Consider the following 25,234-nt stretch of genomic DNA (forward strand, 5'->3'; position numbering starts at 1 on the left):
GTTAGCTAGCTAACAAAATTCACTAATGCTAAGCTAATGGTTACGCAAAACAAAAATACCTACCTTCATAGTCAAACAGGTATTGTTCGGTGAAGAATTTCTAGCCTTTGTCTAATTTAGATTTTGTTGTCAGAGAAAATTGGTTTGCAAATCGTGATATATCTTCAAATCTTATTTTAGGCAAATGTTTTAGAGACTGTGTAAACTCCATGCTCCGGTGTTCTGTCTGATCAACATATGCTGTCAGATATATATATATATATATATATATATATATATATATATATATATATATATATATGAAATAGACAACTTTATAATTACTTACTATGTACACCGGAACTAAGGATACTCAGCTTCGAGCCAAAACGGAAGTTGCGTGACGTCATGTGAAAAGGGTCTATTAAAAGTGATAAGCTCATGGAATATTTAAAATAACACGCAGGACTTGGATTCACACTGCTGTGGCCAACGGGAAAGATTCATTGCAAATCTGCGAAATTCATTAATCAACACATCTGTTATGACAGAACGTCATATTATTATTTGGTTTCTCAAGTTTTTCCAATAACCCATTACGAAATGTCCGTACATAAAGAGACCAAAACAATATAATTTCTGTGAAAAACGTTTCAAAATGTGTAAAATACAATAAATTCAAAGTGAATTCAGTAGTCCGTCAGCTGTTTCTCAGTTAGCTCACAAAGTCCGCTAGCATTAGCATTAATTAGCTTCCAGAAATATGCCCCGTTTTCTCCACAATACAAATCAAAAACTGAATAACGTGACTCACGAGTTGACACTCGATTCAAAAATCACTTCAACTCGCAAAGGATACCAACATATCCTATATATCAAAATACATGATATATATTTCAAAATACATTTTACTGACCTGTGATGTAGAAAAGATGAGACACAGTTGAGCTTCCATTAGCATCATCTAACGGGAAGACTTCTTCTTCTTCTGTGCCCAACCGTCCCAATACAACCAGTGAGACCGACGCCCCCTTGCGGTTGTATGTGGAATCACACTAAATAACTAAAATGACACTTGAGAAATTATAATAATGAGAAATTAAAAATAATCTTATATGGATTTGAGCATTTAAGATGAAAAAAGGTTGATTGCAAATACAAACCACACTTTTCAGATCTGCATTTATAAAAAGTTTTGAAACCTTTGTAGTATTTTCCTTTCATTACATGGCATCAGTCTATCTCAGAGGGCAGATCATCTTTAACGAAACTGTAGGTGTGTGTCTGTGTCTGGTGAATTTTTGGTTAAAACATGTCTGTTTTTTATTCAATAGGTAGAAAATCCAGAAATGTTACTCAAGTAACTGAATGCTTCTTTCTTAATAAAATTACTAAAGTAAAAATAAAAAGTATAGTGAAGTAAAAATACTCCTAAAAGTATTTCTAATGTGTATTTTTGTTGTTTCTGTTTACTTGTCTAGCCTATGATGAAGTGTACTGTTGCTTTTCTTGATATCAGTGGGTATTTTCTGGTTAAATAAAGGTTTAACAATAAAAAAAAAAATCCAGTATCAAAGTGTGTACTGTAAATAATAAAAAGCTCTGTGGGTGTGAATACTTATGCAAACCTCTAATTTCTTTACCTATTATTGCTAAACAGCTTTTTACAGCTACACTTTCTGGGTTTATGATATTTAAATGATTTCCATTAATATTCCTGCAGATTTCCTGATGACCATTCTTTTCTTCTTCTCTGAACTCTTTATTTCTCCTCAAACCTCACCATGTTGCACGTTCCCACATCAATCTGTGCTTTCATACACCCAGCTAGAGACATGTTGTAAAGAACATGCCTAAAGAGGTCATGGTTTCAGTATTTGCCGTGGTTTTGTTTGTGTGTTATTTTACTCTCTATGTTTTTCTTGTGTTTTCAGTCACTATTCCACCATATTTACATATTAGAAAGAAAACCACATGTCGGGTTGGTTTGTGTTGGGTAACCTACGTAGTTTCAGAGGCAAACATGGTCTATGCTATTTTGACTTTATGGTTTACACAAACACAACAAGGTAGTTTTTTTTTTTTTTAGTTTTGACATTATCGTGTTGTCTTATATTAACTAAGTTGGTGGATTTGTTGGACTTGATGAATTTCAGCCCATACATCAGCTAAAATGTTCCCTCTGGTTTATATCTCTATCTTGCACATACATCAGTTAACGTTTATGTTCTAACTTCCTCTGAAAAACTGGATTATTATTTGGAATCAACTAACCTGAATTCCTCAGTCCGTTATCAGCTTTGCAGCTTATTCATTCATCTAATTTGATCTAATTTGAAGTTGATTTTGAGCTAAATGTTATTGATTGTGATCCCAAAATCTAGCTGATGATGAATTCTGGAAATGAGTTGGATAAATGTAAATCAATAATTTCTCATCAATATATTGCTGAAAGTGGAGAAAATAGAGATAGGCACCAGCAACCCTCCTGACCCCAATAGAGACAAGGGTGTAAAGAAAATGGATGGATGGAGGAAATCAGCCCTTATCACTGCTGAGCAGCTTTGTCTTTGCAACATTTCCACAGGTGAAATTACTCACAATTAGGAGAAACATGTCAGTGAAATTAATATGCTTACTTTTCAAGGCTAAATCCCACAGGAGTTTGGATGAGCTGTATTATGTTGTTTCCCCTCTCCAACAGAGATCAAGATAGTTCTAGCTTATTGACACTGCGCCCCCAAGTGGCGGGATTTCAACTACTAAAAGACAGAATCAGATTTTTTTTTCCTGAAATATGAAGGAGGGGTTATTTCTGGAGAGAATAAGGTTATTTATTTAAAGGGCAAAGGAATCTGAGCTAAAGTTCAAATGTAGCAGCTGTCAGTCACTTTCTACTAAAAGTAAAGCTCCAGGTTGCTCCAGGTTCAACATCATCATATTACACACAAATGTGCCCACATATCTATTTGATGGTGGCATTTTAAACCCCCATTCAGTGACACTACAATGACGTGGAAAAACCGACTCACTTACATCAAAGGAAAAGAAAACGTCCGATGTTTTGGGGAAATAGCGCGCCCTCTGGTGGCCGTCAGTAGTTTTATATGTCAGTTTTTTTTTTCGGCCCCAGCTGACTTCCTGCTGCAATCGTTTCATATGTCTACGTCATGGGGTCTCCTCTGGCAAGCTGCTGTTACGTAAAGTAAAAATTATGTTTTCCATAGTTGATGATTATAAATTAATTTACCTTCTTATGCCTTAAAAACTATTGTAAAATTGCGTCTCAATTAATGAGATCATAAATAATTTTAATTCCCTTAAAAAAAGCCTGTATATTTTCATATATAATAATAATATAATAATAATAATAATAATTTATTATTATGGCTGCTATTAAAAACAAAATTCAATTTCTCAGACAGTTGAAATATAATGTTAGACCAATAAAAATGTTTCGAAAAATCCTGCTGAAAGGTATAATGATTTACTGTATTTAATACTTTACTGGGGCATTTTATTAGAAATGCAGCACTCTTTATTCAGGAAACAAATGGTGGGATTAGCAGTTATATGTTTATGGTTATAATGTCAGCATATATTGGGGAACATGAGAACAGGAAGGGGAAATATAAAAGAATATTATATTAATATTAGCAAGATTAAGTTTTGGATATAATTGTCTTCTTATTCACAATACAACACAATACAGGAAATTGTAACAATAAAACATTCTATTTTAATTAGTTGGAGATATGACAGAAAATATATATTGAAAGAAATGAGAAAAATTAAGAAGCATTAATTTAATGGATATGCTACAGGAAATGCAGAATGTAAATGTATTCAAATTCTCGTAACATTTTTAAAAGAAACTAAAGTTGATTAATGAAATATGATTTTTAAACCAAAAAACAATAAAAAAATAAGAAATAATAATAATAATAATAATAATAATAATAATAATGTGACGCAGAGCAAAATATCGAAGTTTACAACATATAATATTATTGACCAAATGTGTATAAAATAATATTTTGAGTCACATTCCATACCAGTAGGTGGCGGTAATGCACGACGCATAGGAAAACATCTCAAAGTTCTTGCCAACCATGTAAAACAATCTACTGTTGTTGCTTTTGTGGATCCAATCGAATTTTGTTGAGCTGGCCTGGAGACAGAAAAAGCTTGTTATGGCTGCTGCTGACTCCTGGTCTAATGTGTTGATTAGATGAGCTTGAGCTGTATTTGTATTGCCTCCACAAGGGGGAGCTGTGGCTTTTTACAATCAATGTTTAAACGAAGAAGAGAGGGACTGTTATACCCCGAGCTGTTTATTGGGAAACAGTTTGAGCTAAATAACTCAGACTTTTGAGCAAACCTTTGCTTAACGTGGTTTTACACCACAGAAATCACTCGGATCCGCCATTTTGTCGTGGTTCCAGCGGACAGCGGGGGCTCAGCTGGTGGTCCTGCTCTTGTTCCTGGTGGGGCTCCTCCCGCAGCTCGGCTCACCTCCACAGGTCGCCTCTCAGGATGAATCTGATCGAAAACAAAACTCTGCGCTCGCAGCTTCACGACGAGGAGGCGGTGGTGGTGGAGAACGCCGTCAGGCTGGCGATAGATTCGGTGCTGAACGTGTTGTACGGGGTGAACGGCGCCAGGACCCGGGAGTACCAGCGGATGGTGGCCGACAGGGACAAAGAGATCCAGCGGCTGGAGGGCAGGCTCACGGAGATCGAGCGCGAGCTGCAGGTGCTGCGCAGACATGGCTGCACGTGCGGGTTGTTCGAGGCCGGGAGCCGGACCCCCGCTAACCGACAGACAGGGGAGCAGATCCGGTCTGAAGCAGGAGGAGTGGGCCCTGAGGTGACAGCAGGACCGCAGGACTGTGACCTGAGCCTTTCCTGTAAGCGCCACGGACGTGTCTCTCTAAAACACGAGTGAAAAGCTACAAAAAACACGCAGATTAGATGATGTAATCACTAAACCCGAGTAAAAACACTGGTAACAACTCAGGTGTCCTCACCACATTTTTCTAGTGTAGCCAAAAATTTTACTCAAGTAAGAGTAGCTCTACTTAAACATGTTTATTCAGATAAAAAGTAAAACGTACTCAAACTTTTTAAACAAAAACAAAACTGTAGAAATAGATTTACGTTGACTTTTTCAGTCGACATAATGCTAATTTGATCTTTAAAACATCTGATCTGATATTTAAAACAGTTGTAATCAGACAGACAAAAATATTTATCTTCAAGTATTTTTAAGACTAGTCTCACTTTACCAAAAACTGTAGGTGTGATTCCTGGTCTGGTATATTTATTTATCATTCAGCGTAAGTTACTTTTAGTGAGTAGCCACAAAGTTTACTCTAAATAAGAATAGCGATACTGATAAATGTAATGGAGCTGCACCAATATGAAGAGAAATCATTGAAGGAAGAGTTAGAAGGCCGCTTGTATGTGACGTCCATAAGTCCACAATGAGAGAATATAAAACATTTAAGGATTCTGGTAAAAGTGGATACTCCAACAAATGCATAACACGGACTAATATATGATCTACTGTGTTTTTTCTGAATATTAGTTATTTACTGCGGCTTTTTCTTCCACAGTGGGCGTTTATCCTCGACCCTCATCTCATTTCCCTTCCCAGTACCACGAGACGCTCCTCCCATCACCGCCCAGCTACCTGGGCATAACCTCCACCTGCACATCCCGCTCCTCAGAGGCTTCAGGGGGCACAGAGGCCGCCAGGAACCTGCCTACATCTCCCAGCAGCCTCGTGGTGAAGGAAGAGCCCTGTGATGTGGATGCCGTCCTGATAGAATGGGAGCTGAGCGAGGAGAGAGCTGCAGAATCTCAGGAGCAACCAGGAAGTCCATGTCCGGACCAGCAGAGTTCTGATGGGAAGCATCATTCACCAGGTGCTTGGACTCAGAATTCATGCACACTTATTTCCTAATTAATATGTTTATATTGTAAAAACATCTAATGTTATATCCCACCTCTCTTAGTTCCTGCAGAACATGTGGAGAACGACGAGGGTCAGATGCTGAGGGAAAAAACTCCAGTAAATCCTGCTGGTTTTCAAAGCTCTGCAGGAGATCAATTGAGGTGAGACATAGATTATAGCAAAATAAATACAGAAAATATTTACAATTTTTATTTTTTTAAAGATTTTTGTGCCGAACTGAAACTGATCCAGCCCAGAGAGTGGCTTTATTTATATGTAAATCCAGACTAGAGATGCAAGTTATTGATTAATGAGTTAATTCAAAGTTGATTGCTTGTATTGATCAACAATTAATTGATCAACCGCCATTTTCTTAACAAATTGAGTTTTCTTCTGAATCATAAGGAAAAAAATGTTTCATATATGCTGAATTAAAAGAATCAACATTATTTTGTGTCAACTGTGTTAAATACAGAGTGGATGAACATAAAATTGTGATTTTCTCATATTACTAAACTTAGACACATTTATAAAATATAACAAAACAAAAACCTGTTAAGTTGTTGAAGAGAAAAATAAAAAAGATTAATTCCCCAAGAACAGAAGTATTGTTTGTGGTTTCTCTTTAAAGAATGTTAAAACTTCACTCTAATAAGTGGATTGAAACTGTGTTTCAAAAGTCGAATGTTTTCAAACAATGTCACTGAATAACTCCTCGTCTGGTTTGCAGTCGGCACTTCAGTTTCAAAAGACTTTTGAAACTCAGAAATGTTCAAGTTTTTTCTAGAGTACCTAACTCTGAATTTGTCAGTTTTTCTGTATAAATTTACTTTTGTTCTATCTACAAAGTCTCAAATACATCATCATAAAGGTAAAACGTCAGGAACTTGTCAAAGTTTTATGTTTCAAAATAGAACCCCGTAAAGTTAATTTTGCTTCCCACACAAACCCGGTTTGGACCGTGTCTCTCTTGTTCTGGTATGGTGCTGCCATCTTTGTTTCTGTATCAACTGGTTCTGCTTAGGGATGAGCAGTGACGCCTTCTGCTGGATGGCGGCCAAACTACAACACTAAAAGAAGGTCTAGATGGACGTTATTAGTTAATCGCTTGGAACGGTTTTTAATCTACAAGTAATCGTAAATTGACTATTGATTTTCACCCCTGATTCGGATCGATCTTGATCTTTTCCCACCTGCCGTCTTTCCTAGGAACAAAAAGAAGAATGTTCCCATGTCGCAGCTGACGGAGGAGGCCCAGAGGCTGAAGAGGGCGGCCTGGAGAGCAGCTTCCAAAAGATACTACGCCCGTAAAATCGCCCGTCAGCAGGCGAGCCTCCACGGCGGCGGTGGCGGCGGCCACACAGTCAGCGCTCAGCGCGGCTGTTTGGTGGAGGAGCGAAGGAAACGGATAATCTCAGACCTGCCGGAGGAGTCCCAGATGATGCGCAGGGAGATGTGGAGGGCCGCCTCCCGGAGGTACTACGACAGGAAAACGGCTCGCCACCCCACCGAGGGCCTGCAGTACGGACACCTGAACCCTGCTGTAGCCACACAGGTGCCCAACGGAGAGGGGCCCCTGGTTATCACTGGAATAATGTGCAGCTGATGATCACAGTCATGCTTTTACACACGTTTTTATTCAGATTCCAGGGTTTATTGGACATAGGGAGACCAGGTTCAAGTAACTCTAATCAAATCTAAAGGGAAGGTTTAGTAAAAAACACAAACTTTAAAGTCAAATTGTTACATTTTTGTAGGAATATCATGAAAACTGAAATAAAAATGAAATGAAAATGCATCTAGAATACATCTAGATCTAAAAATGACTGCAGCAGACTGCTTTCACTGACTGACTGGTTTAACAAACTCATCTGTGAAAACTTTAACTCGTACATCTGACATCCATCGATTATGAAGGAAAACAGGATTCCAGGTTCTTCAATAGAGGAAAATGAAGAGATTGCAAGATTACCCACAATTAACTCTGATTTTTACTAAACTTAAAGTCCATCCAATAATATTGTATTTGATGATGCGCTTCCTGACTGATTTTTTTTTTTTTTTTCAAAAACTCGATGTTTTAGCTGCAGGTTTCTTCTCGTTTCCTCTCCACCGTCGTCATGTGATTGATAATCCTGTTACAAAAAGCAATTAATCAGTTAATTACATGATAAATTTAAATAAGCTAGGTAATTACCTTTATACTGATTAATATTTTCTGAAGGACAGTTTTAACAGAGACATCAGAATCCATTTTATTTGTGGTTTTAGTTGTAAGTTGTTTTTATTTGCTTTTTATTTATGGTTTTTGGTTGTTTTCTTGTCTTCCAGTTCCAGTGTGGAGTGTTCTGTGCAAAATTATAGTTTATTAGTCTTTTCATTATCAGTATATTAGATGAAAATGGTCTCAAAACAACAATATTATCGTTCCTCTGGGATGATTTGTTCAGTAAAATATGTTATTGATTGAACAGATTTAATCTTTCTATATGATTGTTTGTGTAAAACGGCTTTCTGGTGTTTTGAATCAATCCAAGTTGAATAATAATATCCAAACACATAAATTAGCTGCTTTTACAAAACTTCTAATTTTGAGTGATGTTATTTGTATTATTTTTGAGAGAGACAAGAGATGGATAATTGGTTTCAAATAACACAAAAGTTAACATAACTGCAACTAGCAGGTTTATTTTTGTAGATGACATTTGATTTACTGACATGTTTTCTCCCTTATTGAAGGAAAAAGCCGGGAATCTTAACTAAAATTATAATTTCAGTTTTTCTTTCCTGAATTCAACATTTCACTCAGATCATTGACATCTGTCTTCATCTCAGCCTTCCCTGGTTCAGTTTTTACATGTTGAACCCTGAGATCTTCCACATTCATCCTGATGTTGTAGATGTGCAGCGCCCCTGGAGTTCAGTATGTGTTACTGCACCTACCAGCAGCAGTAAAATGATTTCCCTGTTTTATGTTTCTAAAAATGATCAGCTGAGTTTCTACTAAAATAAATCTTTTCATGTTTTGTACCTCTCTCTATTTTCCACATGTTAAATAATAAATATATTTAAATGCAGCTGTGGAATTCTAATTTCTGGGATAATTTTAAAAGTTCATATAATGTGATTTCAAAATGACCATTTATTCTTGCATAATAAAAAAGAACACAGTAATATGGATTTAACTTTTATTATTAATAAGGCACTGTAATGAGCATACATTTACATCACTTGCAACTATACCAACAATTTATATTTTTGTGTGAATAAACAAAATTATAACAAAAGAGGAAAATATGAGATTTTACATCCTCATATTGCACTTTTATTAAGAACTTAAGATATTTCAAATGAACATTTTCCTTGTGTATGAAAAACAATAATAAAAAACATTACTTAGTTTGAATAAAATAATGTGAAACAACAAAATGAGGTTAGAATGTAGAAATGATGCCTGTTTCTGCTGGTTTCTACCTGATTCTTGTCCTGGAGTGATTCCTGCCATCGCTCCTCCATCTGTGTGCAGCGCTGCAGAAACAAAAACATAAAAATGCAAAAACATGCATCTTACATCACAGACTGTCAGCCTGAATCCTGTGCATTACGCGTTCTGACTGCGGCCCAACGCGCAGCTGCTGATGTTGCACAAGTGTGGTCTTTACTGCAGAATCATGACTGACTGTTTGTCCCACCATGACTGCTGTCTGGATCTGAAATGTGAGCCGCTGTTCAGCTGCCGCTGCGCACATGCGGCTGCGCACATGGCGCTAAACAAAGCCTCTATGTGCGGATGTTTCCACCAGCAGCAAGATGTGAGGCGCGATCCTCTCATTCATGTCTGCAGATATAATGAAAGCTTTGTGGTTTCTAACGGACAGAGCTTCTTCTATTCCTGTTTTATGCGCAGAGTGACGCGCAGGAAGAACAGCGCCGCTGGTGTGCCGCTGTGTGTCCAAGGTTGGGGTTTCAGATACGGGGGAATGGTAGAGGATTTGCGGGTGTTTGTCGCCGTTCTGGACACGCATGGAGGCGGACGCCCGTCCAATGGAGCCTGCATGCGGATGTAAACATGCCGGAGGCAGGCAGGTGGAGGCAGGGCCGCTTTAACGCTGCAGGAGGCGGCAGCATCATTTGCATGCAGGTTTGTTTGGGGGAAACGTCCTCAACGGTCGGAGGAGTGAACACACCCGAGGATTCGCTGATTTTATCCGCTGCAGAAATGGTGTGAAGCCTCCTGAAGCCTTGCTGGAGGCGCAGACTGAGAGGATTTCAACGCGCTGACTGGATGCGTTCACTGCTTTTCTTTACGCTTTTTCGCTTTTCTGCTCAGGCAGACCGGACGTTTACGTATTAATGTGTGATCCAGAGCTATTAGTATCTGTTTATAAACATTAAGCAGAAACAGATAAAATAATAAGCTGTATTTCCGATAAAGTCACTGCGCCTCTAGGAACATTGCATTCGCTTTCCTTTGCGCTCTTTAAGTTTGACTTTATTTGAGAGTCGCTAAATATTTTTAACCCAAATTGTAATATTGAAATAAAATTTGAATTTTTACCTTTAAACTCTGATGAACATCTTCTTTTTTCCTCCCTGGAGCCTTTGGAGAGTTCTCTGTGCCTCTGGACACACCTGCTGAATTTGGAGAGGTCTAACTTGGATTCGCTGCGCTCTTTGGGTTTCACTGGATTTTAATCTGGATTTTAAACTTTCCGCCACATTTTCAAATCTATTCCGCAACAAAAACAGCCGGTCTGACCAACAAAGCCCATCAGTTGTGCTTCTGCAGGCTGCCTGAGATGCTCCGGGCTTTGGAAACGCGCTGAAGTCAGCTGAGCGTCTCCAAGAGTTCAGCTGCGCACTCAACGACAACTGCGTCTCTTCAACAACTGTTTGGCTATTGGATGGAGCAGAAGAAGTGTGAAATTTAGGGGGTGGGACAGTGTATTTCCAAGGTAGGGGGTTTCATTATTTCACCCATTTAAAATGGTATTTTTGGTGCCATATTGGTGCTTTTATCTATTTGAGGCCTAAATAACCTTATTTTACATTTGGAGGGGCTAATTTGGATTTAAAAAATGGTTTTGTCCAATTTGATCACCCCCACATATTCAACATACATGGAAGTGTCCTTTTTTGCAGGGATTGCTGGGAAGAAGAAGGAGGGTGTCGAGCTTGGGACTTTGGAAAGGCAGTTTTAGTCAGAGCCAGTTTGAAAAGGTAAGAAATCCTCTGTTCTGCTGGGACCAATGGGGCCCAGTGTCGTCTGGGAGGCAAATGGAGACGCTTTACTCGGGATATATGGAGAGAAAGTCAACTTTTCAGGTGTATTTTGGTGTATTTGGTGTGTTTTTTAGGCAGGGAGGGTCAGGGCTCTGGGTGTGCACTAACAAGGAAATACGGAGAGGTAGCTAGGGGGAGCCATAGCTGCGCAGGAAGGCAGCTCTGTGGGCCTGGGCTGCTGCTGAGGGGATGTGCTGCTTATTATAACACTCACAAACAAAGAACTCCGGATGACGCTTGATTGTTGGAGGATTGGGACGTTGGTTCAGTTATTGTTTGGGGAATTTCAGCTTGTGGGACCTTCTTCCTTTGAGAAGCCTATTAGCCAGCAGGAAGAGGTCTGTAGAGGAAAACAGTCAGAAAATATGATCAAATCCCAGAAAACAACCCAAAACCAGGCACTAAAATGTAACCGGTGAGCTTTGTGCAGAGACTTACTGTAGGATCAGAATATATTTACAGTTAGCCTAGCATTGCTGTTGTGATTGAAAACATTCAAGATGGCCTCTGTGCTGCCTGGAAACAGGTGAGAAGAGCCTGGCACTTCCTGTTCAGACAGTCAGAGCTGCCTGCTGTCAGCCTTAAGCCCACATACATCGTTTTTTTTAACATTTTATTGTCTCCAAATAACTCATAAAAATCCATTTGTGCATAAAATCTGGGCCTTATGTCTGTTCTGTTACATTAGACGTGCTGAGACTCCTGTTTATAAAGGCTGAGCTGTTGTTGGCTGGCTCACTTTACAGGTTTTTCAACAAAATGACTGTAATTGGTCTGCTTAATGAGAACTAATTAACGTTTTAATAGAGTTTTATCCTTTCAGTTTGAAAGTTAGAACTAATTCCCGCTTTAAAACACTAAAAATTCTCACAATCATGACATTTAGTTGGTTGAGGTTATTTTTAAAGCTTTGCAATAAATATTAGGTCAATTAAATTAGCACAAAGGGTTAATTTAGAGCTAAAACAGCCTTCAGTGGGGCTTTACCAACCTAAAGTCACGTCATTTACAAAATACACATTAATTCTCATTATTTTAAGTAATGATTACAAAATGCAATATTATTGATAGATAAATCATATTTGAAAAAGAAACGCAAGGATTAACCCTTTAGTTACCTGCATTATCTGTTGGAGTTTGTTGTATTGTGCTGAGAAAAACAGATTGTCTCCTTTTTCCAGTGAATTTTCTGAAAGAATAACAAAACAAGACAAATTAAAATACAGAGAGTAATCTAATAATTGTCTTTAAATAGCAAATATTTAGACAAGGTGTCATTTATAATCATCTATATTATAAAAATGACCCCTTTGAAGCAGCAGTATAATGTGGTATAAATGTGTCTTTGAACAACAGCTGTGATGATTTTATTTATTCAACACAGTCCGGTTTTCAAACACACCAACCAAGTTTAATTTGATCTATTTAAGTGTCTGAAAGTTGACTTCCTGAATATTAAAGATAAAACAGGTAATTTTTGCAGATTCAATCAATTTAAAGTCCATATTTGGCCCGTTTTTCTGCATTTAAAGGGTTAAGCTGAGGCAGTAGTTTCAGTCCACAGCTGTGGTGCTGAAATCGGATGGATGCTGTGGATGTTTCTGGAAAAGCGGGTGAAATGCCGCCCCCTTGTGGCGCTAACAGGAAGAGAAAGTAAAACGGAAATCATGTCGCCCTGGGGCCTCGGTGGTTCTTTGATGATCAGAACCGCTGCTGTAATGTGACTGGTTCTGGTCCGTTCAGGAAGTAAAACACTGTTTACTCCTGTAGGAGTTTAAAAAATAAGTCTTGGGTGTCAGATGTCCCAGCTCCTATCAGAATAAGCCTGAGATCATGTGGCTTTGTGAGCTTCCGTTACGTAATAAACACGTTTAGCAGCCTGAGCCGCCCACCAGCTGCTGGTCGTGTCACACAGAGGAGCTATCGGCTCGGTCCATAGAAACCCACAGACAACGGCCTGGTGCTGAAAAGCTGTGTCATGAACAAACATGGAGGCTGTTAACTCCTTCATGGCTGTCAACGGCACCCAGACAGGGACAAAAATCTGCCAATCAGAGTTAGAACGTTCCAGAAGAGTTTAATCTGCAGCCTTCTTTATCCAGTTCATTCAGTGATCATGTTTAACAGAACCAGGGTTATAAAGCTACGGTATTATTAATTATACATCAATTTGGTAATGAATACTCAGCAGAAGATACCATCCTCAAAAAATGTATTAAATTATTGTTCAGCTAACCGCTTTTGTTGTCGCCATTTTGCAGACTAGCTTAAGTGCCGCCAGGAGGAGAGAGAGGTGACGTAAACTGCTTGTGTGGAGGAAAAACAAAACACTCACATCAGTTGAAAAGGCTAATATTAGATTCATAACTCAAAAACAAAGTATGATATAGTTCCAGTCAATTATAGTTTTTCCCCATTAATTACCATTTTAGTTTATTTCAGCTAACAAAAATGTTTTCTCAATTTCAGTTTTTGTTATTTCGTTTGTTTGGGTTAAATATAATAACCTAGATTCATTTCTTCAGGGTTCTAATGTAGAACTTAAGAGAAATGGTGACAGAGGTGCAAACGTCACAGTGAAATGTTTCTATTCCAGCCATCCTTGGAGTTTGAATTGAGCTGAAATCCCATAAAATTCCCATTATCAACTGGGTCAGAAACAGTTCAGGTTGATAAAATATGAAACCAGCTACAGTGCTTTATTTACTCCATATTAATGTTGTACTAAAAGTTTAAAATGTGTTTTTCACCATTATGATGATAAAAGAACATTAGAAAAAACAAAGCAAATCAAATGTTTTGTTTTCTTTGAGATGAGCAAACAGTTTCTCAAACAGCAGTGCGCCTCCAGAAGGCGGGGTGAATGAGATTGATGAGCTAGTTTCCACGGTAACGTAATGGAGATGAGATGCATGTGAGCAGTGGGGCGTTTTAACGGGAACAAACACACTAGCAGCTGGAACCAGGCAGAGCTGGATGATGGATCACGTCTGTTACCAGGAGTCTGTCTGTGGACCGAACCCAGGAAACCCAGAACCAGAGTCGATCCCAGGAAAACATCGGCTTTAATCAAACCAAGGGAGACCAAAGACTCACTGCTGCTGCTGAAAACACCATTTATAAGGGAAATAATATAATTGTGTGTTTTATTTTGGATAGCTAAGTATCTTCCAGTTCCAGAACTTGTTATTGTGGCATTATGAATACGTATTGCCTGAAAATGGTCTTAAAACAACAATATTATCGTTTATCACAATAATTACTGGGACAATTTAACGTCCAGCAGTTTTTTGTTAGCTGACTAATCTTTCCCTTCCTCTGCTGCAGATCATCGTCACCATGATGGATGAGGAGATACAAGAGGACCATAGCAAGCTGAAGCAGGGCCTAGTCAAAGTCCTCCAGTGCGTGGCCACCATCTCGTCGGCGGCGGCCGTGGTCAACCCCATCTTCGGCGTGGCGGGCTCCCTGATCCGGGTGGTGCTGCACCACGTGGACGATGAGGACATCCGCACGCTGAAGCGCGAGTTCGGCTCCGTCCACCAGAGGTTGGACGAGCTGTCCCAGCAGAACCGCCGGACGCTGGTCCAGATCGAGAAGGAGACGCTGGACGGCCAGTACTGCCACGTGGAGGAGAACCTGAAGAACCAGTTCAGGAAGTTCATGGCCATGGTGGAGGCGCGGCCGGAGCACCGCAACGGTAAGAAGGAGGACTTCGAGGAGAGCTACGCCAACGACCTGGGTGACCAGAACCTGCACACGCTGTACGACGGCGTGGTGGGCAAGCGGAAGCTGTTCAGCCGGCCCATCCTGGAGGTGTACCTGAAGCACTCGCAGGGCGACCGCCGCGTCATGGAGCGCCTCTGTACGCGCCTCACATATCTGTTCTGCATCGGCCTCATCGCCCTGATGGGCTACTCCGCCATCATCGGCGACGACGAGGAGGGGCTGAGCGAGGAGTGGGCCGAGAAGATGGAGCATGTGCAGGAGAAGATGCAGGAGGCGCTGCGCAAGTGCACATGAGGAGGAGGAGGAGGAGGAGGAAGGGAAGGCTTAACATTCCCACTCCCGCTCTCTCTGTCTGCAAAATCTCCTTTTACCGCGCGATCCTGAAGGCAACGTCTACCAAATCCCGCTGCACGCAAACAGGCTGTTGATTGGCTGCTTTCACATCACAGCCAATTAAAACATAGAGATAAATTTACCTTAATAAAATAAAAACACTCGCTTAGATTTAATTTATTTTTTTTTAAAAGCATTTAGACACAAATGTGTATTTATGGGGCAGAACAGAATCTAACAGAAGGCAAAGAAATTGAGAAAAAACAAAATATTACCAAATATGTTTGTGTATTTTCTAGGGAAAATATGAGTACATTTGAAAATAGATAAAACTAAAGTATAAGCTTGTTTTAAGTCAATAATTCATGTATCTAGGTAAAACAATACTAGTTCCACTGGCAGATAATTTTCACCAGTAACAAATTTTTTTCTGTTTCTAGTGGAAAATTCTGCCAGTCCAACCAGCACTTTCTGTATTGACTTAAAATAAGCTTATTCATTACTCATTTATTACTTTTTAAGTTAGTTTTGTTTTATTTCTAGTGTGCTAATATATTTTGAGTAGAAACTAGACACATTATTTGGTAAGACTTGGTGTTTTTGCAGATAACCTCTATAAATATCAGCCTATTTATCATGAAACTGCTTTAAAAGCTGCATTAACATGAAATATCTGCTTGTTGTATCCATTATATTAATAATATGTCATCATATTTTCCATGAAGTGTCAATGTAAAGTCCAGCTTCAAGATATAAAATCACATTTCTGCATTTTGTGGAGTACTTGCCTTGTTTGGGAAGCTTTCAGGGGGTTTGGGAAGCTGTTGCCACAGTAACCAACGAGCATCTGGAAGTTTCCAGAACGATGAATGTAAAAGAAAAAAAAAAAAAATCACCATGTATGACCTGTGATCACACTACCACCTTCATGTTGAGTTATGTCATTTTTTTTTTACATATTATTAATCATTTGTACACTATTATGAGCCGAGATCTTTATGTAGCTGATAAAACTTTATATTTTATTGATGGTTAAAGACACTAAGTGATGAAACTAGGAAGTTGCTTTCGTTTCAGTCACTACACTTATTCTCTGTTGGGAGGAAATCAGTTAAATTTGGTGACTGGCTTAATCTTCTGTGCAATTTTTGTGTAAAAATCATATTTTTGTTTCCTGTCTGCAGCTTTTTAATGAACACAGGAGAGGCACCAAGTGTTAGACTTCTAATTGAATTTTTCTAACATGTAAGGTGTCACATAATCACTTTTCTTTCGTTGTCACCTCCAGTCTTCTCTGTTTTTTTTTTTTTTACCGAGTGCCTGAATGTGCCAGTTCCTGCTCCTATTTTATTTTTATATATTTTATACTCCGCCAGGTGGGTGGGGGGCCTGAGCCTGCAGACCACAGTCCAGATTTATTGTGCATATTTTTGGGGGGTTTTGGGTTTGTGGTTCTGGATCGTCCCACTTATTGTTAAAACACTATTAAAGCTTAAAGCGCTCTTCTTTACGTGCAGGAAAACTGGACCCTGAACGTCTCCTGGCATGTCAGATATGTGACTATGTTCATGTTTTTTTGTTCTGTTTGGGTTTATAAATGTTTGCATCGACATAAATAAAGGTGTGAAAAGAAAACTTATTGACTTAATTATTTCTGTTATACTGATCAGCTTTACTACTGAATGAAAGCTACTGAAGCTACAAACACATGCATGATGCATATGCACTCAACTTCATGCATTTTTTTCATATAGTTTGCTGTAATTGAAAGAAAATATGTTTTGAAACTCAAAGTTTTTATTTTAAAGTCCCCTCCATGCTTTATTGATCATATTTCTATAAGCTGTAATTATATTCTGTAACTTTTTCATTTACCTACATTTGGGAATCTTGCAATCAGACAAACCTGTTAATCTAAGAGGTTTATAGTTTAAACCTGAAGTTTGCAGAGAATAATTAGAGGATTTTTTTTTTTACTAACTTTAATAATTTTTTCACCAAGAATTTCAAACCTTTCAACCAATGTTTTAATCCACAGATTTTCTCCTTTAGTGTAGAAATAAAATCCTGAGTCCCGCAGAGATCCAGAAACATCTTCACATGTTTGCAGCTGAATCAGAAAACTCAGCTGGGAAACAACAAACCTCCAGGAAAAAATGAGGTTCAACTTTGAGTCTTCCTCAGTCAAATGGAGATTAAATCAAATCTGATTTACAGATTTCAGGTTTGAGCTGAAATTACAGAAAAATGACAAAATCAAAATGTGCATGTGGAAACAGGAGGGCTGAAGCATCAATTTAAACCTGCAGACATAAAAGTAAAACCATCTCAAATTTAAAACTGTTTTTCTGAGTTTAAATCCCAAAAAGTTTGATATTGTTATAAAAAGCATAACTTGAATCCAAAGTTGATCATTTGGTACAGAAATGCTAAATGAAGTGAAGAGAACCGAGTCGGCATGAAGGTTTAAGAAGGCTGGAGTCTTATTTCAGTCAGGGAAGAATTCCCTGCAGAAGCTGCAGCAGGTTAAAGTTCAGATCCACAGAGTTTAAATTATTCAGCGACACTCAGATTTTCAATTCTGACCTCACTTTGCTGCATGTCTTTATTCTTTTTAATCTGCTTTTTATTTCTGCAGTTACATATAAAACTATAAGCTTCTGCTTCAAAGCTATGTAAAGATTTATGATTTATAGAAATATGACAGAAATGTGATTAATAGAGCATGGAAGGAGCTTCAAGTGAATAAAATAAAAAATAATATGAGTTTGAAACATATTTTCTTATATTTTGTTTTAAAAGAACTTTGTACCATCAGTATGAGGACAGCAGATATAAAATAACTGCTAAAATGTCCAGAATTCTCTCATCTGGTTAATTCTCTACATTATTTACCATTTTTATTTGTTCATTTGATTAGATTATTTGGATTTTGTCAAATAAAATCTGAAAACTGTTGTTTTGCATGTGAAATAGACGCCAATAATTCAGTCAGAGTTCCTGACCTTTGACTCCATCCGGCCTTTCAGTGTTCAGTCTAAATCTGAGATTTAGATTTCAAAGTGTGCATATGCAGAACCAAATGACTGAAAAATAAATTTTTTAAAACGATAAGAAACAGTTATTTGTCCTCAGGAAATGCGTAAATTTACTTGCATTTTGCTGATTTCTCCAGCAGGGGGCGAAAACGCCTCATTTGGTTCCACATCACACCTGTTTTCTGAACTCCAGGGACCTCGGAGCTAAAAGCATCACATCTGCGGTCCTTCAATTAGAGGCGGTGAGGAAGACTTTCTGCTCAGAGACCCGCAGCCCTCCTTCCTGCCCCGCAGGACCAAGCGGGAGGGCAGATTCACCGCAGGACGCATGGCGGGTTAGGTCCCTCTGGAATGACCCTCATGGGTCTTTATCCAGACGAACAGGTCCGACAGATACCATTCTGAGTTCGGGAACCAACCAGCAGGAAAATGTGCGTTGCAGGAATTTGTAGAACAAACAGAGACGTTATAAAGTCTTGAATCTCTCACCTGCGCTGCGGATTATTAAGGATCTTTGCGCCACATCATCATCATCATCATCATCATCCGTCATGTGATGAAGCCTTTTCCCTCTCTGCTCCTTACGATGAATCCATTTTCACCTTAAGAAAATATGAATCATTTCATGAGTTTTTTGCTGCTTTAAACCACATGACGGATTTTAGGGCATCAAAGTGAAACAATAATGAAATATTTTCTGATTTGAGGAGAAATAATTCATGTTTGTAGGAAGAGGAGGGCGTCAGATGTGCAGCCTGGGTGTTTTCATGGCGCGTCATGCGCGCAGACAAGACACTACAGGGAACATTTTTAAATATAAAGAATAAATCATCTGAGTAATAAAAGAAAAATAATATAATTAAATTTCAGATTTAACCTTATATCCTGCCTCTGTTAGTTCGGTGCTTATAAATAAAATATGTGCGTTTTCCTCTGTTTTAAATCGTGAAATGCGTTCAAACATTTACAGCACCGGGTAAATTTTAGGCCGTACTGGAAGGTGAGTTTTAATAATCATGTGTATCAAATGAGGACAGCAGATATTTTCAGGTCTTACCTTCTGTTTGGATCCGTTTAAAAAAGGTGAGGAATTTGCGCCAAAAACGCAATAAAATCTACAGAACATCTTTAAAAAGATAAATAAATATATGCGTAAACTAATCTAATAAAACAAAATCTCTTTTGTTGGAGAAAATCAAATGTTCCTCCGTTGAGGGAAGGAAAGAAAATGGACCCTCCGCAGATTTTTGCGCTCTCTCTCTCTCTCTCTCTCTCTCTCTCTCTCTCTCTCTCTCCTGTTTCTGCCTACCTCGCTCTCCCTTTTGCAGATACTGAGTGCGCACCTTCCCTGACTCCATCCTTGGACCCCTGTCAGCTCCACAGTCGACTTGAAAGCAGTGGGAATATTTTTTTTTTCTCTCACTGGAAGTGGGATAAAAACAAAAGTCCAACTTGTCGGCAGTGGTCCGTGAAGGAGCAGCAGATCCTCTCCGTTCAGGTAGAGAAACCGGCGCTGCTGCTGCAGGAATGCTTTGAATGTGTTTATCTTCCGTCTAAAGGGGGGAAACATGGAGGGGTGTGTCTGATGCTGTCAGGGGATTTGTGCGTAAAAAAGGCTTCCGTTGCGCATTTGTTCTGGGTGCGCATGACAGTTAAACATGATGCAGTTTGGAAACACAGAGGACATTTCTTACTCTGGTACTTTTCCTCATATGTTCGTTGATATTTAGACTTTGTCTCATTTTCTCTCTTATCTCCATAAAGTATAAAAATGTGATTTAATAAAATTTGGTTACATTTTGATGGGATCAGAAGGAGAAAGCTCATTTATCCAGGTTTCAGGCTGACTTAAGGGATTTTAAAACTTGCTCCTTCCTCTCTGAGATGAGTCACGCAAAGATCCAGTGCGTCATTTTCTCCTCTCATCTCCGGCTCCCATTTTGTTTGTTACCTGCAGCCTTTTTGATGTTTTGATGTTTTATTTTCTAGCCAGATTCAGATTCGTTCTGCAGCCTTTTAAACCTGAATGAGCAGAAACAGTTTATGACCTCCAACCTTGAGGAAAGAACAGTCTGCTGTGTCTGCTTCATGTTTTGCTGAGATTGTTGTGGTAAAACTGATCCTCGTCCCTCATTTCTCACCATGTTTGGATTATTTTCAACCTTGTGACAAACCAGACTCCACAGCTGAAAAACCAGCTGCTTCTGTTGTTCTGCAGAAATGCTGTTTAATGTGGCTAATAATTAGCATAACGTATAAACCATAAATGTTACTTTATCTGCACTGGAGGAAGACTGAGACACTTAATATGATGAAAACCATCTAAGCTAAGAATTCAAATATTTTTGTTTAATTAAAACCAATCATTTTTCACACATAAACACAGCATGAAATCTGGCTTCATATCAGTTTCATCATCAGTATCTCATCTTGTTATCTGTAAGGAGAAAACAGCTGCAGTGAATCCATGGAAGAGCCTGAATCTGTTTTAGCAGGGAAACTGGGTGTTAGGAGGCGACACTTTGGTGATTTTAATTCCAGTTTCTCCACTGATCATCTCATTCATGCAGAGCTTCAGTGGACTGGAATCAGAGGAATTTTTGGTTTGAGGTGATCATTTCTCAGGTCTCTAGATGTTTTCAGCATGTTCAGCTCAGATTTAAGAGGCAAAGATGTTGTTTTATAAAACATAACCAGTGCTAGGCTGTGCTAGCTAAACAATTAGCTATGCTAACCCTAAAGCACTAATCATGAACATTAGCTCCCCTAATGCTGAAGTTTTACACTAACATTAGCAGAAGCTAACGCTAAAGCACTAAATTCAGTCATGTTGATTCCTACCATGAGGAGAACCTGAAGAGGCTTTCAAAATAATTCATGTGAATTTTTGCATTTATTTAATTAACCACACTAGTTTTTTGTTAATGTGTTGCATTCTTCTGTATAACATTTTTGTTGTTGCCATTTACTCAATAATGTCTTGAAAAAGAGAGAGAGAGAAAGAGAGAGAACAAGAGAGAGAGAGAGAGAGAAAGAAGGAGAGAGAGAGAGAGAGAGAGAGAGAGAGGAAACAGCTTTCAGCCACTTCAGAATAAATCAGTTAGCAAAAGTCAACAGAACATTAGCTCCAGTATTAGCGGATTAGTGGAAGTGTGTCCACAACGGATTAGAACGTTAATAAACATTTTTTCAAATTAAACCATTCTAAACATTTCTTTGAAAACTTGTTGAAATTTTTTTTTGCCAATCTCTAAGATAAACCTTTCCTCAGACTCATGACAAACACAAACCTCGGCTTTTACTCTAAACGTTTGTCGTCTTCTCTCTGAACTTTCCGTGTTGATAGGGAGATTTCGTCCCTCGTGTCCCAGAAAATGACGAGTCCTCTGGAGAAAGTGGTGGCTGAGAAGAAGGAGACCATCGAGGCGCTGATGGACATGTTTGAGAAGGGCGCCGAGGTGTTGGCGAGCGCCGTGGGGGAGCTGTTTCCGCTCTGCGAGGCGGCTGCTCCGGTCCTCAAGCTGGCCTTGGACAACGTCCACAGCAAGGAGGTGTTTTACGTCAAAGAGCAGTTCCTGACGGTGAGGACCAAGCTGGACGTGCTGTCCAACCAGCTGGAGGACATCGAGTCTGAGCTCAGGAAGGGAGACCTGGACCGCGACTACTTCACCGTGGAGGAAAACATCAGGAACCAGTTTAGGAAGTACATGGACATCCTGGAGGCGAAGCCGCAGTTCAGGGAGGTGAAGAAAAAGCTGTTTCTGGATCACTTCACTAAAACCGGTAGAGAGAAGAACCTCTGTGTTCTCTACGATGCTCTGATGGGAACCAACACCTTCAAAGATCCGATTTTAGACACAGTAGAGAGGTAAACAGACTCATTAGCTGTGTTTCCATTACAAATGTGTCAAATCTCTCGGCTAATAGTGAAAGCGGTTCCTGTTAAATAATAAACGTAATTAAAATCACTCATGAATAAATTTGTTCACTCGAAAAATGGATGAATAAATGCATCATCATCATCATCATCATCATCATCATCATCATCATCTTCCTCCCTCATTTCTGTCGTCGTCTTTATGATTTATGCCAGTGATGACTTTTGTGATGCAAAAAAGTGTTTCCATTGCAGTTTTGCAAAATAAACCAATTTCAATACTGCAAAAAAAAAAAAAAAAACATCCATCAAAGATTTTTAATGGGAAACAAGTTTTTTCAAATTTGGCGTCTTTCCATTTATTGTCAGAATTAGCTTAATGAAATATAAAAACAATAATGCAATCTACTTAACACTTCTAAAAATCAAAATCAATACATACATTATCAACAGAGGAGTTTTCACTGATTACAAAAACACACACCTATAGTAAAATCTTCTTCATTTTTGCTAAAAGTTACATATTCATCTCTGGTGATGCCAAGATATTAGAAGATGCTTGAATCAATGTGTGGTGGTGACACCAGGGAGACGTGCGGCCGTTTCTCTCTGGTTGGAGCATAGCATGGCGCCGCCCTCAGTACGTTGTAATAGTTGAGACTGAAACACAAGACCAATGGATACATCACAACAATGAATCATTGAATCATCTGCATAAAGATGCACATTGGCCCAAATTATTAATATAGATGGTATCAGTGCAGGTCCTAAAACTGACCCTGGTGGAGAAATGTCCATATAACTTGGACAGTCATGTTGTTCCCTCTGCTTACGGCTTATTCAGTAAACCCTCCACCCAAAAGCCTCTTTCTGTTCTTATTTACTTAAGTTGCAGAAATCTCTTGATGGAGCATCAACTGGAAATAAACTCTAAAACTGCTTCTGTTTGGCAGGTATGTTGGGAGGAACCGGCGCCTCCTGGAGGACTTCTGCGTCCGGATGAAGGAGCTCTTCTGCCTTGGTTTGATTTCTCTGCTGGGCTACTGCGCCCTCACCCAGAGCCCAGAGGAAGAGCAGGACAAGATCCGAGAGTGGAGCACCAAAATCGAAGAGGTAGAGTCCAAGATGAAGGCAGCCATCGAGTCCTGCATAGCTGCGTTTCCAGAGCAAGCGAAACTAGACGTGCAGCGCCTCCTGCAGGAGACAGAGGAGGAAAATCTTCAGGATGCAGCTCAGAGTCTTCTGGAGTTCCTGGTGAAAAAGTACGACTGGGTCTCCTGGTCTGTGCGGCTGATCAAAAACTCAGGCAAAGCCTTTGAGAATCTGCGAGCCGGAAAGCACTTCCACCACATGGCGGGACAGAACTGGTTCGAGGTTCTTCAGGGGAACGACGTCTGCCTGGTGGTGTCGTTCAGCACCGCGGCCCAGCCGGTTCCCAGCGACTGCGTCCGGCAGCTGATGGAGGGTCCGGCCAGGAAGGGCAACGCTCCGGAGGCGGTGGAGGCGCTGGAGAAGCAGCTGTGCGGGTTCATTGTTCACGCCATCAGTCGGCACAAAGAGTCTGCAGCCGCGTGGAGCTTCCCGGAAGAATGCCACTACTGGGAACGCCACAAGAACGTGGCCGTGTGTGTGCACTCGGAATAACGCTCAAGAGCCGGCTTTAAAGATTTATCATCCATTTAAAGGGGCAGTGTTACGTATATTGTCTCTGTTTCTTTAAGAAGCTCTTGCTCTTCCAAACACTCCACCTTTTGTATGTCATCAGAGCGATTTTCCTATCAAGCGATTAACAGCGTTTCTACCAGCGTTGCACTGAGAAGCAGCTCGTGTGATAAGTTCAGCAGATATGCAGGTCCACCAGTGTTTACTAACTTCTGCTGCCACTAGTCTAGAGGAACTGAGTGGGGAGGGCTGCTCTGTAGGGAAGCTCGGCTTGGAGGAGCTTTGGGGAAACACCAGGATTTCTCAAACATGAATAAAAGAACCAAAGCAACGCACCAGGTGTGTTTTTCAAGAGGGAGTAAATTTATAACACAATGTAAAGCTAAAAAAGTAGATTTTACATAACACTGCCCCTTTAACTGCAGAAACCTTCATCCTGCTGCAATAATGAGGAATAAAACATCATTATTTATCCCTATATCAGCTGAATATAACTGCCATACCATGTATCCTGTAGCTACTTTCACAACTTTAAGACCCAAAGTACTGTGTGGATTCTGCTTCATTTCACATGCTTATTATCAGCAGTTCATTTATTTAACTGCATCCAGGTATATTTTCTATCACTGACATGTTTAGCATAATGAGCATAACGTAGATCCCAGATAACTGAAGCTTTTATCTGGTGCATATAAAACTCCAGTCCGGATCACTTTAATTTCACTGCAGCTTCTTAACTTTGACCTCAGCTGCTTGCTGTAACGCTGCCGCCTTCATTCAGCCCCAAAGAAAAGGCTCTGCTGAGTCGGCGTCTTCGTCCCAGAGCTGCATGTTTGTTCCCCAGCAGGCTGACCTACAAAACTCTGACAGGGGAACAGAGGCGACTTCTTCAGGCGGGAGATGTCACACTGTGTGCCTTAAGCTCCAGAATAAAGAAACTCACAACACCCCGAATGAGCTTTAAAGCTGCAGTATGTAACTTTTATAAAAAATGTTTTCAAATATTTGTTCAAATTGTCACCAACGTGTCACAGTTTATTAGACAGATGATCTGTGAAAAAAATCAACCTCCTCCACTTCCTACATGAGCTATGATTACCGTCAGAAGAAATGAATCAAAACAACCAATCAGAGCAACCAATCACAGCCAGGAGGAGAGGCTTAACGCTGTCAATCAACCTCACGTATTTGCTGGTCAATGACTGACTGAGAAACAACTTACAGTTACAGGAAAACTGTTTATCTGCCATTATCTGTGCTCATGACTACCTGTGCTACTGTAGAGTACCAGAGACCAAAGGGGAGAGGAAGTAGGATGAGCAGCGCCACATGGAGAGGTGACTGACAGCACTAAGACCCGCCCCTCCCTCTGATT

At 39.7% G+C, this 25,234-nt stretch overlaps 3 protein-coding genes and 1 long non-coding RNA gene across 9 annotated transcripts; 3 read left to right on the top strand and 1 right to left on the bottom strand.

The window, feature by feature from the left end:
* The first annotated feature begins 3,960 nt into the window (after positions 1-3,960).
* Positions 3,961-9,014, top strand: LOC106951772 (uncharacterized). Its single transcript, XM_015039468.1, has 4 exons — positions 3,961-4,888; positions 5,597-5,908; positions 5,999-6,098; positions 7,147-9,014. The coding sequence occupies exons 1-4, from the start codon at positions 4,516-4,518 to the stop codon at positions 7,541-7,543; spliced, it is 1,182 nt and encodes a 393-aa protein (XP_014894954.1). The 5' UTR covers positions 3,961-4,515; the 3' UTR covers positions 7,544-9,014.
* A 97-nt stretch (positions 9,015-9,111) lies between these two features.
* LOC106951774 (uncharacterized) lies at positions 9,112-19,609 on the bottom strand. 5 transcript variants are annotated; one of them, XR_001425865.1, is made up of 5 exons: positions 19,378-19,609; positions 18,810-18,922; positions 12,339-12,409; positions 10,496-11,560; positions 9,112-9,465 (listed from the first exon to the last, which is right to left on the bottom strand). It is a non-coding gene; the product is annotated as an uncharacterized LOC106951774 (long non-coding RNA). The 5 variants fall into 5 exon arrangements; XR_001425862.1 differs by adding an exon at positions 11,659-11,767 and having other exon boundaries at positions 9,112-11,560; XR_001425863.1 differs by adding an exon at positions 11,659-11,800 and having other exon boundaries at positions 9,112-11,560.
* On the top strand, positions 11,086-15,600 carry rpz (rapunzel). 2 transcript variants are annotated; one of them, XM_015039469.1, is made up of 2 exons: positions 11,086-11,157; positions 14,548-15,535. In XM_015039469.1, the coding sequence occupies exon 2, from the start codon at positions 14,560-14,562 to the stop codon at positions 15,241-15,243; it is 684 nt and encodes a 227-aa protein (XP_014894955.1). In that variant the 5' UTR covers positions 11,086-11,157; positions 14,548-14,559; the 3' UTR covers positions 15,244-15,535. The 2 variants fall into 2 exon arrangements, with proteins under 2 accessions (XP_014894955.1, XP_014894956.1); XM_015039470.1 differs by lacking the exon at positions 11,086-11,157 and adding an exon at positions 11,675-11,746 and having other exon boundaries at positions 14,548-15,600.
* A 20-nt stretch (positions 19,610-19,629) lies between the features above and the next one.
* Positions 19,630-24,851, top strand: LOC106951771 (uncharacterized). The gene is made up of 3 exons (XM_015039467.1): positions 19,630-19,818; positions 21,667-22,188; positions 23,151-24,851. Exons 2-3 carry the CDS (start codon positions 21,695-21,697, stop codon positions 23,839-23,841), a joined length of 1,185 nt encoding a protein of 394 aa, XP_014894953.1. The 5' UTR covers positions 19,630-19,818; positions 21,667-21,694; the 3' UTR covers positions 23,842-24,851.
* The last annotated feature ends 383 nt before the right edge of the window (positions 24,852-25,234 follow it).

This window comes from Poecilia latipinna, unplaced genomic scaffold, assembly GCF_001443285.1.
Source record: "Poecilia latipinna isolate Pla-1442-1.1 unplaced genomic scaffold, P_latipinna-1.0 Scaffold473, whole genome shotgun sequence".
Classification (NCBI taxonomy): Eukaryota; Metazoa; Chordata; class Actinopteri; order Cyprinodontiformes; family Poeciliidae; genus Poecilia; species Poecilia latipinna.

Bases quoted from the DNA above. Each gene is read 5' to 3' on its own strand.
- LOC106951771 (XM_015039467.1), top strand. From the start codon at position 21,695: ATGACGAGTCCTCTGGAGAAAGTGGTGGCTGAGAAGAAGGAGACCATC. The intron at 22,189-23,150 runs GTAAACAGACTC...TCTGTTTGGCAG, and splicing joins ATTTTAGACACAGTAGAGAG to GTATGTTGGGAGGAACCGGC.
- LOC106951772 (XM_015039468.1), top strand. From the start codon at position 4,516: ATGAATCTGATCGAAAACAAAACTCTGCGCTCGCAGCTTCACGACGAG. The intron at 4,889-5,596 runs GTAAGCGCCACG...TTTCTTCCACAG, and splicing joins CTGTGACCTGAGCCTTTCCT to TGGGCGTTTATCCTCGACCC. The intron at 6,099-7,146 runs GTGAGACATAGA...CGTCTTTCCTAG, and splicing joins TCTGCAGGAGATCAATTGAG to GAACAAAAAGAAGAATGTTC.
- rpz (XM_015039469.1), top strand. From the start codon at position 14,560: ATGATGGATGAGGAGATACAAGAGGACCATAGCAAGCTGAAGCAGGGC.